The sequence below is a fragment of the Lineus longissimus genome, chromosome 1, assembly GCF_910592395.1.
Source record: "Lineus longissimus chromosome 1, tnLinLong1.2, whole genome shotgun sequence".
Taxonomy (NCBI): domain Eukaryota; kingdom Metazoa; phylum Nemertea; class Pilidiophora; order Heteronemertea; family Lineidae; genus Lineus; species Lineus longissimus.
The window spans coordinates 22574894-22593568 of NC_088308.1; the positions used below are offsets into that span (position 1 = coordinate 22574894).

Sequence of the window (18675 nt, forward strand, 5' to 3'; positions counted from 1 at the left end):
TCGTACAGATAGTGTCACAATCGTATATACATGAGGGACACAAACAATGCCAGGTACATTGTGACACTGAAATATCCGTACAAAATATCTTTTGGCTCTGTCTGACTGTATCTTGGACCAATGTGGTAATGCCCGACCTCTTGGAAGTATAATGAAAGTACAAAGTGACAGTTTCCATGACACCTCTCTATGGAGGACAGCACTTGTCAGTCCCAGGGTGTCCTTAATGGAGAGGTTCTACTGTACCTTCAGATGGATGTTTTCACAATTATATGACATGCTAAGCTTCTTTGGGGGCTGAAAGAATATGCACTAAGACAGACATTCACACAACCAGATCACACTGTCCTGATGAAGATACACTGGGATAGATACCTGTACTGTCACAATCATATGTGATTCCACTGGACCTATACATAGTAGCAAACTGAATACTTGAAATGGAATTGACCAGAACCTTGTTCAGGCATGTGCAGGATATTGGTATGAGTCCCACAAACAATGCTTGGTACATTGTAACACCAACGCACTCACACAAAATAGTGTTTGGCTCTGTCTGACAGTGTACAGTGAACCAGTGTAGTCATGCCCAAAGCTTGGCAGACCAATGAAGATGCCTTTATATGGGTATAGTCACAACCATGTGATATGCTGATGGTGAAGGTCCCCTGAGAAAGACAATGTCACATCCAGGTCATGCTATCCTGATGAAGGCACACTGAGACAGTGTCACAATCACATGTGATTCCACTGGTCCTATACATCATTGCCAGCTGGATACTTCACATGGACCTTGTTCAGGCTCAATCATGTTACGCCAAGCTCCTTCGGACGCCCGCTGAAAATATATCACAATGAACATGATCGACACACACTCATTGAGGACCTTGTTCAGGCATTTGCCTTTGAATATGAGAGTCACAAACAATGCTGGGTACATCATAACACTGAAGCGCCCGTACAAGATAGCCTTTCTCTCTGTCCGACCGTGTATGTCGGACCAGTGTGGTCATCTCAATGAAGGTGCCTTTAGATTGATATTGTCACAATCATAGGAAATGCTTAGCTTGGTTTTTGCTTGCCTAAGGTTATTGCGAGGGGGGATGAAGGTGTGTGCACTAAGACAGACAATGTCACAATCAGGTCATTTCCAGCCCCTTTCAGGCCCTAAGGATGGACTATTACAGACACTGTCACAATCAGGTTTTGCTACTAAGACACATACATTTCACACATACCATTACAACAGAGGAGAGCATGCCATGTGCTCTCTGGTTGAGTCCATTCTTTTCCTTTGCACTTACCATGATCAGCTCCGATTCCTTTGTTCTCTTCCTCCTGGTCTCCATTGGCCATCAACTGTGTTCAGGGCAAGATGTCCTAATAGTACACCCTACCCAGATGGATATTCATGAAGACAATTCATTGTCACATCCAGGTCCTTTGGGTCTTGGCAAAGATGTACCGGGGGTACTAGTAAAGACATTGTCACAATCAGGTCATACTTCCCTGATGAAAGCAGCCATTATCACAATCATGTCGTGCACAGTTCCTTCACGCCATTCTGATGAAGTTCGCAATAGAAGAGAAACAACACAGGTTATTTTAATTATCATGTGTTTATTTTTCATGTCTCAAGTCACTGTGGAATTGCACAAGTCAAGGTAATTGCTGTGAAGAAGTACCGGTAAATCTTATCCAGATATGATATGCGTGATAATACAAATGTAGGCAATATCAATATACATGTCATGCAGAATGTTTTTATTTTGTTTTTATCTTGAAAAACGGTTTATAGTTTGTCAGAAGAATCCCTATTTGGTGTTTTTGAGAGAATTATGTACTGTTCACTTAAGTCAGGGTCACAATATTTTTAACGACATTATCTTATCACACTAGGCAAGTGTCAGACTATCAAATATTTCACACATGCGAGCCATGTGCATGTCAATACAACAGGAAGGGGTTAATCAGCAGAACCTTTCTATAGGGGACACACTTGGGACTCGGATTTGCTGTCCTTTATAGCAAGGTGTCCTGAGGTCAAATTGAATGAAAATGTCCACAATAGAGAGGGTGTCCAGTTTACTGAAGTGTTCCCTAAGAGAGATTCCATTCTTTTTCCAGATAAACAGAAACCTGTATTCATACAATTTTTAAATGATTCTTACAATTCAATAATAGAGTTTTTGTTTTGACAAAAACTGGTCATAATGGATATTTACAGTGATTCTCCCAAATGATGATGAACTATACACAAGAAATGATGATTGGTGAAAATGATTATTTACAAAGTTTTCAGAGATTGTGAGATTTAGCAGCTATAGAGAGGAATATTATCTCAATTAATTGCAAATCATAGCACAAATTCATCAAAGTACAATTTATTGCGTAATAATTATTCTCCCACTTTTGTATCGGTCAGCTGATGAGGTATGTACATTGTATGTCCCTGGTGCTCAACGATTACGAAACCACGTTTGACCCCTGTGACCTTGACATCTTGACCTTTGTGGAGGATACATCCAAGGTTGCCATCCTCTGCAAGAGATAAAGGATATGAATTAGCAAATGACTTGAATGGCGTACTCAGAGATACTTGTATTCTAAGAGACGCGCTCTATAAATAACATTATCATTATTAATATCAAGTACAGTCTATCTTTACCACGGAACTGGCACCTCAGACACATCTTTTCAGTGAAATGTTTTAAGTACCTCCATAGTCTTGTTTCATGATCCTCGTCTGTGGGAACGTCATCTTTACGCCACCCTGTACCGTATAGCCTCGATTGGCTGGGAGAGGAGGTGGAGTGTCCTGGAAAAAGGCAAAACAAACGATGTATCACTGGAGTTTTCCATCTCCTAGATGTCCAGTCAAAGCTAATCGAGCGGGAATCTGCCTGGGTTTGAGTTTTCCATCTCCTAGATGTCCCCAGACTCTCGTCTTTCAAACCACTACAAATAGAAGGAACATCCCCACCACGCGAAGTGAGGGTGGATAGCTTGCCTGCAGAGGCTGACGATCGCGGGCCATTGGAGAATCCTTCAACAAAGAGAGCTTGTCCTCTAAAAGGGACAACTTGGGTATGAGATTTACCTGGCCATGAGTATAATGCCCATCCTTGTCACCATGTGCCGCCACCTGTATTGTATCACACTATATGTCATGCCAAATTTCCCCCTTTGATGCCACTCAGCATTAGCAGACCTCACCCAGGGTGAGAAAGCATAGTAATTCTTACCAATTCAACTCCATAAAACTGACACGTTTTCTTCAGAAGCATGTAGTCTGTGTGATTGAGCTGTTCTTTCTTTGGCATCAGATTCAGCTCCGGGGACATACATGTACTGTAAAGATAAGAATTTAAAAAAATCAATTTTAGTTGAGAAAGTCCAAATTCCTTTCATTATGAAAGAAAGGCAGAGAAGCCCCTGGTGGGTATGCAGTTAACTATGCACTTCGTACTAAGCAATAGTACATGTAGCCCTGGTTGATGATATTAGGTGGTTTTTAATATTATGGTCAGTTTGGTATTAAATGGCTATAATTAATGATGTTGTCATAACAAACATCATTCTCATGATGTATGGAGATAAATGACAAAAGTTATAACATGAATGTTGATTTTTGCATTTTTCTAGACCTAGAACTGATAATTGTTTTGTTTGTTTTTGGTAAAACTAACATTGTTAATTGGTCTGCAGCCTTTCAACTATTTTAACCCAACTAGCGAATATTTTTTTTAATTAAATTTTTTTCCAATAACCTGTTTCTAAAAGCATAGAATAGTTAATAGATTCATCGAAACTGCCATAGAAATGATCCCCTGCACGCCATCTACCAGTTCCCTTGCCATGAAAACTAATGACTTAATGAGTTAATTAGCAAATAACTCTTTGAGGCATAGAGAATTAGATAACTGTAAACCGGGATATTCATGCATGCATGCCTCCCAGCAATGATTAAAGGGGAACACCATTCGTAATTCCTGGTGGTCCAGGAAAATAGAAATGCATTTATACACAATGACGTAGTGCAGTTATTATGCATATGACTTTGCTGTAACTTGTTCTTTATAGTACCGGTATTTGTATATCTGTCTACAGTTGAGTACAAAGTTGTGTAGAAAGTTATATTTGAAATTTTTTACAAATTTCAAATTTTTTTTGAAGGCGGAGCATCACCTCATGTCTGAACATACTGGGATATGTCACTTTTGTCAGATTTTGCCATACATGTTATTTTGTGTTTTTTGCAACGAACACCACCAAAAAAATTTTTTAATTAAAATTACTGTATTGAAATAAATCAGTGATACCATGGTGACCATGAAAACAAATGAACAAATTACAACATTACCATTCATAGATATTTCCACCCGTGGGAAATGATTTGCTAATGTTGCAATTTGTTCGTTTGTTTAATAGACGATCACAATGGTCCTACTTTGATACCAATTTGCTAAACAAAATAGATTTTTCATTTATATTACCTTCCACAGTCATTGGTCAATACTAAAGGGATTCGGAAATTCATTGGTCAACACTGCTAATGGGATTCTGATATTCATGTTGACAGGATTAAACTGCTCTGTAAACAGTTGAGCATTGCGGACAATGCAAGAGGAGAGACTTATTACACTATCAGTCACTGTGAATGTCGATACACAGTTTGAGAGACCATGAAGTAAGGGTCATGTATCAACTGAACAACATTAGCTGTCATGAACATAGCAAACATGTTACTCAACAAACATTCAAAGTTGCATTTCATAGGCACTCTGCTAGAAGTAAGCGTGTTACTCAAACATTCTAGTTGCATTTGATATAGTTCTGGTAGGATTTCTGAATTCATATTGACTACTACAGGAGTAATACAACTGCAGAACCTCTCACTGCAGCAGAGGTGAAAACTGAAGATACATCAAGTAGGATTGCTGATAAACTGCTGGTTGAAAACGCTTGCAGCAGACGACATCAATTTGAATGGCATCAACTGGTACAGACAAAATAATCCTAGTCTGCTGAAGTCTGTCTCGGCGGAGTTAGGAGCGGGATATTGGTAATATGGATATCATGCTTTTCGGTGTGGTAGGGAGAGAGCAGGCTTGGCTCAGTAACTTTTCCTGGGAGGAAACATTGCTCGGAATAGAAAACTGGGATTGACGAAACATATTGACAATCTGAAGGAATCAAATCATTTCCTTTGGTTCATATGACCAGGAAAGACTTTTTCAAATCAGATATTGCTTTCTGAAGCCCAAGAGAGATCAACACACTTTGAACCATGGAATCAAGTTTGCTTACGCGGCAAGTCTGATATGACTGTTACAGAGGTGCGATAGTATAATCGTACTCATTTGGGTTGGTGATCGAGTGGCTTGGAACCAATAGAGATGGATTCAAACAAAATATACCCTTTCTCTTTCGAGATGGGCAATGTGGGTCGTTCGGTAACAGCACTCAAGTCCGATTTACTACAAAACTACTTTTCTTCAATCACCAAGGATAATTTAGAAGCAGTTATTGAAACACTTTCCAAAGTTAACCGAGACGAAAGGAATATTTTACTTAATGGGAAATTTAATTTTGATGTTGAGGGAACGGGGAAGTTTTCTAACATTGACAAGAAAAGCAAGGATTCGTACGTCCAGAGGCAATTACAGGTCAGGAGGCCTATAGCTCTTGCTGCGGCTTATGGATCTGTAGATGTCTTTAGATATCTTCTCGCGGAAGGCGTGGATGTCTTCATATCGAAGACGGAGGGGGTTGGAATTGTAAACGTCATGATTGCAGCTAGTCACTCAAATTCAGATATGGAGGAAATCATGTTGAAAATGTACGATGTGATTCTGGATCATTATCCTGAAGCTGACGAGCGCAAAAGACTTCTCTTGGAGGAGGTAAGCAATGATGAACTTGGCCCCCTGGAGTTAGCTGTGAAACTACGTACATTCGGCCTTTTCAAAGCAATTCTATACACGGAAGGTGTATTCCTAAATGTCAAGTCACAAAATGGTAAAATAATGGAGTACGAATTCGACCTGTCAATTTACGGAAGACGAGGTGAGAAATGTGAAATGAATCCGTTGTATTTTTTAGATAGTATCCGTTATACTGAAATGGAAAAGATGAACGCGTCGGGACTACTTAACATTCCTGTCGTAAAGGCTTGGATTGCCAAAAAAGTGTCATGGAGTCAACTTTTCATTGTGTTGTGGGCGCTGTGGCGGTGCATCTGGCCCGCTGTATTTTTCACCTACGAGAAGAGATATATTCAGCTGAGCAAAACTGCATCATGTTCTAAGGAAAACATTAGCATGAACTACTTACATGACGAAGTCATAGCAGACGATTCAGTTTTGTGGAAAACCCTATTGACAGTGACGGCCATGCTAATGGCGATTCCAACATTGGTAACAGACGTACTGGAACTCGTACTCCTGACTCAAAAGAAACCAAACTATTGTAACAGGTATAAAGGAGTTTTGACCAAGTCACGCAGCGTGGTGGATTTTTCTGTTTTTAGGGTATGTCAACTGATGTTTGCAAGTTTGTGCGTTGCACTGTCATTCTCCCAAGCGTTTACCACAGCCGATAACTACGTCACCATCGTATGTTTGTCAACAATTATCAGATTTTTCATGCTATTTGCTCTTCTATTTTTCGCCCAGGCTATCCCAGTCATGGGGTTCTTCATCATAGGATTCCAGCAAATGATTGTCGCCCTCTTGAATTTCATTATGCTCTTTTTCACCGCTCTCCTAACGTTTATGACCCTGTTTACGACCATCGGAAGGTATCTATGCCGGCCGAACAACACTTTTTCCAACTGCAACGCAGCCGATGACTTTTACAACAGCTTTTTAGTCTTACTCAACATGATCCCTGTGCAGGAGCAACAGTGTAGCTCGACTGGCATCAATCTCTTCCAAATGGTCCATATGCTTTACATCTTCATCTTAAGCATCCTGATTATAAACTATCTTATCGCGGTGATGAGTGCAGTCTATAGCGAGTTGAGTCAGTACCAAGACCAAGTCATCATTCTCTACCACTTACATTTTGCAAATTTGATCGAGTGTCGCCTGCGCTGGTTTCTGCAGCACCTTCGCCTCGCACCCTCTTGTCAGAAGTCGGCACAATTAATCATTAAAACGACGGAGGTGGACGGTGAAATTCACTCAAACTCTGGCAGAAACAAGACCATTCAGAACCTCACGTTTTCTGAGTAAAATACGAGTCAAGAATGAACCCATGAAAAAACCACCATGAAACTTACGCCGTTTACCGGGTACAAATTATACGGATTTCAACAATCCAAATCTGCATCCGTCCTGATTTTGATATTTTATCATCCAGTGATTTTTGTATCGAATGAGCTTGGAACCCAAAATTGGGACCATTTTCAGACTATCTATATGTACTAGTAGCTGGCGTGAAAAATATCTAAATAATACAGAAACTTACTCAAGTTTTCCAGAAATACTCCTCGGTTGTGACACTTTTTGTTTTTCTCGAAGTATCTTCCATTTTTTTGCACATTGCCAACATTTCCAGAAAGCCTGGATCCTAGTTGCCGCAACATCCTTCCATTCTGCCCTAAGCAGTTCCAGCTGACGTCTAGCACCCTCACTGAAAAAACAGAATAAATATAAATACAAATTGATGTTATTGCTATAGATAAAACTCTGTAGAAAAAGGACTAATTTTGTGTACATTGTGATCTGTATACGTATAAGGATCAGAGATAAATCACTGATCTCAACCTTCCTTATCTCATAACGGACATCAACTTATTTCAAAATCATTTTGAAAGTTTTAACCTTTGTAATAATGTATATTTTAAACTTTCTGTTGTAAAGATTGGTAAGCTTGATAGTATGATTAGAAGGATAGATTGTCATTTGCCCACCTGAGAAATATGTACTTCCTTCCAAGAGACCAACAGCAGCTACCGTATGGGTGTTTACTTTTGTCCATGGCTTTCAGGAAGAAATCCAGTATCATCTGTAAGAAGAGAAAATGTAGAATTCTTAAAATATTGTGCGTCCTTCTGGGCCGATGGTATGCTACAACCTTACTTTTGTTTTGTGACAGGGTAGGTAGGAGTCAGGCAGTCAGGCAACGATCCGTGTTTTGAGAGTAGTTGCCAATTCAGGTAACAATGCTCTTCGGAATTCCCTGATTTGATAAATATTAATGACTGTCAATTGCAGTAAAATCAATTTGATAGAACAAATTGCGGGTCCATTGATGAAATCAACCATCACATGGGCAGATTTGCGCATACCAATCCTAAAACTCCCCAAATTGGTGACAACTCGCAAAACAGGTATTCTTGCCTGACTGGTAGGTAGGAAGGAAAATGGTTGTTTTCTGTATTCTGGGCAGGGTAGGTAGGAAGGGCGGAGAACTTCCTATTTTGCAATGTAAGATGGTGCAAAATATTCTTACCTTGGCTTCGTGAACAGGGTCATCCATTTTTCGCCGCCCGTTGGTCAAGAATCTGTATTTGGAGTTGAACGCCCGATATCGCATCCTATGGGGGTAACCTGGAAAATGAGAATTGTTTTTTTAAATGTTCCACAAAAGAATGCGAATGAGGAAAAGCCACAAAGCCGAGTTGTGCGCTAATGACGCACCAGTGATGTGCTGATTTCTCTATATTTCGCATATATTACGGGTGACCTAGATGCCAAAGACACAATATACAGGATGTCATTTGTGATTTGGTCTGTACTGTAAACGGGAATTATTTGTTGTCTTTATAGTTTTAGGGATTTTGTAAAATTACAACTTTGATTAATTCAGCATCTGACAATTTTGTAAAGTTGCCTAATTTAAATAATATTCTGTATTTCGTGGAGTTTTATTTTCATGAATTTTGCTTGTTGCAGAAATTCCCTGGCCTTTTATCTGTGTAGTTTTGTATCATACATGCAATCAGACTTTCTTTGAAAATATAGCCCATAATTACAGAAAAATCTTAAATGGTTGTTTTATTTCACTGATTTTTCCAAACACCCTTACCAGGAGAATACCAAGAATTATAATTCAGAAAAAAAATTTGTAAAGATATAACCATTATAAGTGCACCCACCAGCAGCCATTAGATGTACTGTCTCTAACACTTGCAGTGCTCTCAGCTGAACGACGACATCGTCTCGATTTAAAATGCTAGCGTCCCCGTCAAATGAAGACTGAAATTATAATGCAATCAGTAATGTCATACACAGGTAACTCCGGGCAAAAGCTGATACACCTCCGTAAGGGCACAGGTCTTGACAGAGTCGAGCAACTTCCCATGAAAGCTACGTCGGTCCATGCTTCATGCAGAAGTGCAATACTGCGTTCTTCCCAGGAATGAACCCAGGCCCTATTGCATGGTAGCCAGCAGTGTTGCCCAATAGGCTTCCAGGCTCCTTCACGAGGATACTACAAATGGACCAGATCAGGCCATGCCCCCCTCCCTTCACTAATAATCTCGTTTGCCTACCTTGATGCACCTGATAAAGTGAGGCTTAGCGTGGCCAAGTGTTTTGAGTAATCCGTCCATCTTCATGCTGAAGTCATGAGCTAACGTGTTCTTGCCTTCGTGACCCCTGAGAAAAAATAAAAACAAACATGTAGGCTACATATTCGGTTACTTTTTATTTTGGCTAACAAAGCACCTCATTTTCAGGTCAAGTGTTTTTTTCAGTTGAACTCAGGAATGTGACCAGATCACATTTGCCAAAATAAAGTGGTGTTGCACAACACTTGATCATCCTTAGCGAGAATGAGACAAAAGCATGTCTTGTATTTTACAAAAAATGGGATGAGTAAAATGTATACTTACGTTGATCCAGGTTCCGGGGCAGGCACCGGAGCAACCCGATGCTGCATGCCTTTTGGACTCAATTCTAGAAAAAAAGGAAAAATTATTAAGAATATTTACCTTATACATGTAGATTTAACATCAGTAATGACAGGGTTAAGGAACGATATCTGATTCGTATCAGGAAACAAACGTGAAGAGTCTGTCTGCCACATACCTGAATAATTCCTCAGATCTCCACAGAAAAGATGGCTGACGAAACCAAAGTTGCAGTTCTGTTTTGCAAAGATACAGACAATGTCGTCAGGAAGACTATCACGATTCGTATCCAGAAAACTGTGCGTGTTGTACGTCTGATTGCCGCCATAGTGGGTGATTGTAAAAGTGAGATTCTCGTTGTCCGTTCGAAACAAGCTGAAATTGAAAAATAATCAAAGGTCAACACAAATCCTTGTTACAGTCTTTTTCCAATTTATTCAGTTCAGGACAGTGTAAGAGTCGTATCGTCATCTAGTGATCATCCTGAAATGGGATTCTGATACATGTACTTGAGACTGACTGAGTTGAGAAGGGAGTCCAATAGAACCTGTCATGACTGATGGAATGTCAGTGGGGTCATACTCTAAGCACAACAAATTGGAGAGGGGAGTCAAGGACTCAGGGGCTCATTTGCGTACACACTGTACATTGCCCCCTACATTTTCACAATTTACCTTTGCGTGCAGGGGAAGAGGGGGTCCAAAAATCAAAAAAAGTGTGTATGTACTGATATGGCCCCTATCCCTGTTCATTTTTGGGTTGTCCGAGGATACGATAGCAAAAACTCAGCAAGACATGGAAAGGCTCTACTTACTTTGTCTTAGCACCATGAACAGAGTTGAGTTGATTGAGGAACTCGGCCGGACAGCTCTGCTGATATGTCTCAATGTTGAGAATAGAGAGCAAGCCTGTCCTCTGAAAAATAAACATTCATTTGATTGGAGAACTCTTTGCATTCATCTTATGTGGTCAGCTGTGTAGACATTCACTTCTTTGTATTCTTAAGACAGAAAATTAGTAGGGCATTTGATAGATAAAACTTGTGTTGTGCTTGTTCCAATAGAGTTACTCTTCAAATGCGCTCCATAAAAATATATCTGAATGTGGCGCTGGAGTTCAAAAATTGTTACTGCCTACCTTAGCCGATAATATCTCTACTACAGCTGTATTATCGATGAAGTCGATCCCAGACTTGATACCTTCGTCTTTCTGACAGTCGAGGGGGTTGCGGAAGAGATGTGTTGTATAGATATGTTCCAGCACTTCAGAACACATGTTGATGCAGAGTTGTTCAAACCGATTCACCTGCAACCGCAAAAAAAGACATGAGACAAAAATGTAACGTGTGAGAGGACTTTGGTTTCCCTTCATCAACATCAAAGGCCTGTATTAACATTTGGACATCAATTTGCTGCCTAAATCATAGTGTAACCAGTCAGGCTTGGATCCCCATGTTGGGAGTTGTCAAAAATTAGGGGAGTTTCACCCTTCTCCCTAAGAATCAACCATTCCCTCACGTCCAAGTCATGTCTGCCGTACCTATATTTTGCAACTAGACCGGCTGCATCTTTTCCATAAAAGAATTGGAGGTGGTAGGTTCCTTGTCAGAAAAGAAACGTATTAAAGGGCCTGAATAACTGAACTTACCTGCGTGATCTCGAATCCAAACATGTCGACAATCCCGATGAATCCATTGCCTCCGTGGCCAGAGCCGGAGTGATTTGATTGGGACTTTGGAGTGCCCGGATACTTGCTGGGGGTACTCATCAAGAGATCTGGAAAATTAACGAACTTTCTTCAATATCAAGGAAGCAATAAACACGTGGATGGGACTCTTTGAATGTTACGGCCGCAAATTCCTCTGTACCTTTTTACATATTGAATTTCATCCTTGATGGATTTAAACCCTTTCTTCAGTCAAATACTCCGACATAAATACATTTATTTAGTCCTTAACAGGCTGATATAATGCTTGAATATCATATATGAAAAAGGTTAAGTCCTTAATAGATGAGTATCAAGTCCAATCTCACCTTGTCCAGATAGCTGCATAGAATCTGAGCTATCCGTGCTGATGGTTGATCCTGAGCTTGGCCGCTTCATGGTGTTGGCTCTCTTGACGATAGCAGCAAGCGTCCGTGTAAACAATGCTTTTGCTAGAGAGTTGCGGCTCTTTTGAATCTGAAAGAGGAAAAAGTTCAAAATTAAAGTTAAATTTCTTACCGGCATTGCTTCAAAGTGGCAGATGTGCTGAATCTAACAGAAGATCTCATATAATCGACACTATTGCAAGTTTTACAATACCAGTATTTTTAGCATTATTTACGACAAAACCGGTATTCTGGTGATGAGTTTTGAACTTAATACTTACATTTTCTGGGTCTAACTTGGCCTTCACTTTCTGTCCTCCAACTATGGATGTTCTGACTGTGAGAGCATTGTACAGCTTCATGCCAGTGATACCAAGGAGTGCTGCAACGGATGCTGCTTCTGAAATTCAAAGGAGAGAATTTTTGTAATAGGAATGAAATGAAAGAAATCACCAACATGAGGAAAACAAAGAACAACAATGAAAAAGACGCAAAACAATCTCGTTAGGTTCGTTTATTTTTCTTGCATGGCCAGACTGCACTCTGCAGTCATGCCATATTTTGAAAATCTTTCTCAAAAAAAGCTCTGCAATGTTATCAAGCGGAATGAGGACTAGCTGTGTCATCTTATAAACATCGTCTCTGGTGCACTGTCAACGTCTTTGATTCCGTTTAAATGGACTTTTCGGGTAATTTTTGGTTTTTCTGATGTCTTGTCAGCCAGATCAGAGCAGGAACTGGGTATATGTTAAGAAATATAAAGAGACATACCTGTGTTGGGAATTGGGTCAGACTTGGCAGAATCGCCCAGGTGGAATGACACATTGCCAAGTAACAATGCTGCTGAAAGAACTCTCATCACATCGTAGAAGGGAATGCCCAGTTCAGCCAGGGACGTCTGCATAAAAACAAGGAAAGCAGAGGAATATAACATTTGATAGAGAGTTGAATTGACTTTGATAAAAGGAGAGTGTTACCAAATATCTGAACCACGTCAATGTGGCTAAGTATGCCTACCTTCCAAGTTGTGAAGCTTGTCTTGAGATCGCCATGGTCAAGGATATGGGGCGGTAGGAAGGCGAAGTCGCTCAGTTCATAGCCATCAAGATGGAGTTTGACTGTGAGAAAAATGGGAACAACAATGATGTGAATTTCATTTGCCATGATTCGCTGAATTAAGAAGGTGAAGTTGCTTGGCTCATGGAGCATCAAGGTGGAGTTTGACTGCAAGATGGGAACAGAATGGAAAATAAGTCACTCATCAATGAGATGTCACACTTAATTTTATGTTTTTGGTTTTGGCCCCCTGGTGGCCAAATCAAGAACTAGTTTAGACTGAAATTCAGTGTTTATCGGCGATTATCTGACGTAGGAGATCATTTGTAGAAAAAGAAAACATTATGAAAGTGATTTAAATCATTGCTACCTGTGAAAATAATAATAATATTTATCACTGATGGCAATTGTCTGTGATGTCACTTCAATTTCACCATTCCTACTGTCTGTGCCAATGCTAATTCCACATTCTTATTAAAGTTTGTTGATTGTTGACAAAAGCAAATTCCCCAGCTGTAATATTATTAGAATAAAGAATGGACACAATTAAGAAATAATGGTCAATCCCTAATTAAAAATAAATATTCAACAATTGTGAGAATTACTCCAATAGACTTCAAATACAAGTATATGTAAAGTAAATTTTTTTTAACAAAATCATTATTTCCATTTCAAATCATCAATTGAGGAGTTGAAATTGAAAACTAACAAATTAGTGTGTTCTTTTCTTCACTAATTGGGACATTGTATCCTAGTTATTTCCCTTCTGAGTCAAATGTTTGCATTTCTGGGGTCAATTCAAGGACATAGAGATGAGAAAGCAGTGCAGGTGCCCCCGATTTTACCTTTTTCTTCTTTGGTTAGACCGCTCAACATCTGGTAGAAGATATGGAAGTTTCTCTCACCAAGTGGAGTATCGGTCACCCTGGCCTGGTCAAGGAAATAGCAGTTGATCTTTGTCTTGGTGACTGAAAGATCTGAGATCTGGTTCTCGAGGAAGTAACCCTGAATAGATTAAAATGCAGATGAAGGTAAAAGGGTGGAGCTTAAGATTGTGGCAGCGCTCCATCTTTCTGCGTGAATTTCAATAAGGTACCAGAAATACTTGTCGTGACAGACATGATAGTAATTTAGTCTGAGTATTCACGTCATTTTGACGCTATTCAATTTGACCTATGTAAACCCAACACCTCTCTACCAAGGACAGTGTTGCTATCAGTCTTAAGGGTGTCCTTAATAGAGAGGTAATACTTCATGTCTAAATGAATGTAGGAGGAGACTGGAGAATCAAGATGAAGCCTATGGGTCTACTTACCACTCGACTTGAATGCTTGTTGCTGACAGTGGAAGCTGTGCCAAGTGATTGTATGACGGTCAGTGCGGCCGAGATGTGTTTGAAACTGTCCGTGACTGAGCCTCCACCGATCACCTCATATAGCTGTCGGAGAAGGAGATGTGACGTGTAGGTTTTCCCACTGCCGCTGTATCCACTGGAAAATAGAGATAACACCATGATGAGCAGGGGCATGGGCAGTGGGGGGCAGAGTACGACATTCTGGCATGTTTCATGCACATCCAGTTTGAAGCCATTAAGGCCATTAGACTCCCTCTTCAGGTTCTTTTGAGCTGATTCTGTCTTCTACATGTAGTCTAGTTGCCAGACTACCGATACCCAGAGGCATTTCTTATTTCTTAAGTTAGGGTGGTAGCTCTTGATATTCAAGAGGTTTTGCCTGTGTGCAACACAAGGTAGGGCTCCTTGATCTGCCCTAGGAAGTCAACTGAGCAGATGCTTAACCACTTACCCCAGAATGATGGCCTGTGAGTGACCACTTTCAATATATCGTGTCACGATGTGTTGTATCTCATTCTGAATGTCTGGGATGGATGTGGGTAAACCGTAGAGCACCTTGGGGAATGGCTTTTGATTCGTTGGATTCAGTAGGAGGAGCGATGGACCGATACTGGTCTGAAACGTGAAATGAAAGGATTTGTATGGTGTATCTATGACAAAAATACAGGTAGTCTAGGTCATCTAAAATCAGTTTTTGTTCTGAATTGTATTTGAGAGTATTAGTGTCATTAAATTCCTTATGGAACTAGGTCTATTTCTGACTCTAGGCCAACAGTTGGTATTTGAATTATGGCTTTAGTGAAAAAAGTGCCTTGAACCTTGCCGTCAGGGGAGTGAACATCTTATGAATGAATAAATCCAATTAGCTTTTACATAGTGCCTTTTCCGCTGAGAATATTATGTCCAAAAGTGCACAAATTATCGTTTAATGATGCTTACAAAGTACTTTTCAGCCTGGAATCGTGCTTTCAGTATTTGAATGATAGCTTCTTCTGTGAGTGGACCAACCAGTTGAGACAAGTCTGCCACCTTTGCCAGCTTGGCTTGCGCAGCTGTCTGGCATGGGATTTTATCTGAAAGGACAACGGGGTGCATACTTTCAATCAAAAACTGATAACATCATGAAACATCCCTTAGATACAGTCCAAATCACAACTGACATCCCTTTAATCACGTCAGTGGCACCTAAGTGGTGCGTCAAAGGCTCTAGTTTTGGTTCCAAATTGGTCCTTTCCATTCAATTTGACCTCTGTAATCAGGACTGCTCTCTATTAAGGACAGTACTTGTCAGTCCCAAAGGGTGTCAGTCCGAGACAATATTTTTGCAATTAGCAAAGTCAAGTGACTGAGAGCACCTCAATCGAGAACACCGCCAAATCACCTCATTATCTCTAATGGAGCCTAAAATGTGATAACGCCCAATCAAATCTGACTAACACTGGCCACAAGGGGTTAAAGGTATTCTCCCAATAAAGCATAAGCCTCAAGAGGAAACCAAGTAAGTGTCAAATCTTCTCTCCACCCCTTGAATTCTCCTGGTGAGTAAATCCCATCAATAAACTTGCTTTCACTGATGTCTCTTGATTGCGGGATTAAAATGGACAACATTCTTGAGTGGATCAGTTGGACAGAAGCGACATTATTGGTATTATTTAAGCAAGGGTTGACCATATAGGAGGAATCACCATTTTGGCTAGAACTTGAAAACCTAAAGCAATAAAGCAATTAGAGCTCCTTCAAAATGAAGTGAATGCATTTTATTTAAAGCAAGGGAGGGTGTCCTCTGGAAAACAAAGAACAGACCCCCCACCCTTGAAATCAGGAAATTTCCTCAGAGATATACATGTATGTTTTGCAAGTGAAAGAGAAATTGAAATTTTTAGCCTGAAAAAGAAATAACAGTTAAGAGAATGAAGCTAGCCTTGAAAAGAAAACCTGTTTTATGATGAAGGCATACCTTGAGTGACATCTCCAATGCGAAAACTGACACCGCTAAAGCTGCTACTTTCTAGATCATGACTCGTGTTAAAACTCTGAGAATGAGCATGGCTGCCGGCACTTTGATAGCTTGTGTTCACCAGACTAGAGGAACGCACATGGGGCCCTTCAAGTGAAGACTGGCAGGTACTCCTTGAGCCTCGACTGCTGACCGGCGAAACAGGCCCATTTCTCGTAAAATCCCACTGTCTCTTGCCTAATTCTGGTGAATTTGTGTTAGATTGTTGAGCTGCAAGAGCATATTTCTGACAGACTGCAAAATCCTCATAATCTTTAACCCTTGGATATTTGAAATCTGCTCCCGTGTAAATGTTCAGGATATCCTCGTAGTTTCCGCTACCTTTCTGTGTGACCTCTATCGACCGCCTCCGGTGACTCGAGTAAACTGATCCGTCGTCATAATCCTGAAGCAGAAACAACCCATCGCCTTCACTTTTAGTCCGGCGATGCAATCCCCTGCTCTTGTTAAATTTCCTCCTGATGCCAACCGCGCCAGTGTAGTTTGCCCTTTTTAACTCTGTGTAATTCTGCGTTTTTTCTTTCTGATTCGAATGCAGGAGCCTCGCTTTCAGTTCAGCAATGCGACTATTTGACGGTGCCCGAGACGGAAGATAGCGGTAATCCTCATCCCCATCCAACATATCGTCATACGAGGAGTAATTCAATTTGGCAAATTTCGTCCTATTTGCAAACGAATCCTTCAAATACTGAATTGGGCGGACAAGTTTTTTATTCCAAGAAGAGGATTTCGACTTTTCCGCTTGTTTTGGATCTAGCTGCATATAATCACTGTACAAATCCTGACAGTCGCCGGAAATCCTATTTGAACAATAATTCCCATTTTCTTGTTTTTTAATCGGAGTACTTAAATCGGAATTTCCTTCAGACCCTCCCATGTACACGTAGTCACCGTTTCCTGACATTTCAGATACCCTTGGATAATGGTAATGTTTTGAATGGGGCCCAGAACTTGGTGCTCTTATTCCATTCGAAGGTCTCCTTAACTGTATTCCGTTAACATAGATGAATTCGCCATAAGTATCCCCAGTATCCGATCCGAAATTTTTGGTGGGAGTTGTAAGAATCCCAGGATGTGACGGGTCTGCCATATTGTTACCCTGTGGGAAATATGAATAAGTGTTTGCACGAGGACTCAAACTTGATGTACCAACAGGCTGTTCGCGATAGCTGTGTGTCCTTTGAGTGTCTTCATACTCATATTCCTGCATTCCTTCAAGTTTTAACCAATGTAGGCTCGAGTCAAGACTGCGTCTGTCCCCCGAGTCTAAAGGCCCTACTGCAGAAGTTGATCCTTCATAGCCATTGGCCCCAAAGCCACTCGTATGCCTATAATCACAGTAAGTTGGGTAAGATTGTTGTGTTTGGCTAGGCCTACCACGACGGCTTAGCCCAAGCTCTCCCCGCTGATTAACCCCCAACAAATCCCAGTAATTATTTGATTTGCTGCTACGAATAGGGCTAAGGTTTGGGGAATTCTCCTTTCCATAAGCATCCGAGCGAGGTAGAGTTTTTACACTGATGTAATCCATCCCCATGGCTTGTGTCCGAGCTTGGGACGATTTGTGATTTTCATTGGACATGATGAGTTGTTTCACACCAGTTCTGCTGTTCACACTTCCACTAATTGCTGTCTCTAAATTGTCGCTTGTATCTTCAGCTTGACATCTCTGTGTCCAGGAATCTTTATCAATTCTCAACTTCTCAAATTTATCCTTGAAAAATTTGTCTGAATAATCCACAGTTTCGTTTTCAGGCCCTTGTTCATGGAAAGCAGACGACTCCAGTTCACTGTCAATGTCAACAGATGTTGACTCCTCTGCTTCAGGGCACTGGCTTTTATCTCCATCAGGGTTTGGACATATTATACCTCCATGATCAGTGTTTTCTCCACGAGAATCTAAAACACCATCTTGGGAACAGTTTTTCTCAAAGAACCGTTGAAAATTTCCCACGAATTCTGCTCGATTCTGTCCATGAGAACTTTCATAACATTGGAAAGCAGACGTCTTCTGTTGGCCAAGTACTCCACCTGAATGCTGAAGGAACAGGTTGCACTCTGGACAACACAATGTACACCTGGAAGCATCTGTACACTCAGACCCCTTGGAGCACTGATCTAATTCTAAGGGGTATTCAGGATCCCCTGTGGCCGGATAAAGTGCCAAAGAACCTCCTTCTGGGCTGAGCTTTTCTGGTTCCACTCCAGGAGGTAAACAAGTTTGCTTGTAAGGATTCCAGGTGGAACAATTCAAATAAGTCAAAGAGTTCCTATTGGGGGTAGCAACTCTGGCCAT

General features: G+C 40.7%; 1 protein-coding gene across 1 annotated transcript; it reads right to left on the bottom strand.

Annotated features, from left to right (window-relative positions):
- Positions 1-1624: 1624 nt before the first annotated feature.
- LOC135486940 (uncharacterized) lies at positions 1625-18675 on the bottom strand. The gene is made up of 22 exons (XM_064770184.1): positions 16320-18675; positions 15302-15435; positions 14814-14977; positions 14324-14498; positions 13854-14013; positions 12970-13070; positions 12724-12850; positions 12234-12352; positions 11896-12043; positions 11510-11637; positions 11000-11167; positions 10677-10777; positions 10041-10237; positions 9845-9908; positions 9503-9608; positions 9107-9206; positions 8461-8558; positions 7919-8013; positions 7474-7638; positions 3246-3351; positions 2719-2818; positions 1625-2541 (listed from the first exon to the last, which is right to left on the bottom strand). Exons 1-22 carry the CDS (start codon positions 18673-18675, stop codon positions 2399-2401), a joined length of 5055 nt encoding a protein of 1684 aa, XP_064626254.1. The 3' UTR covers positions 1625-2398.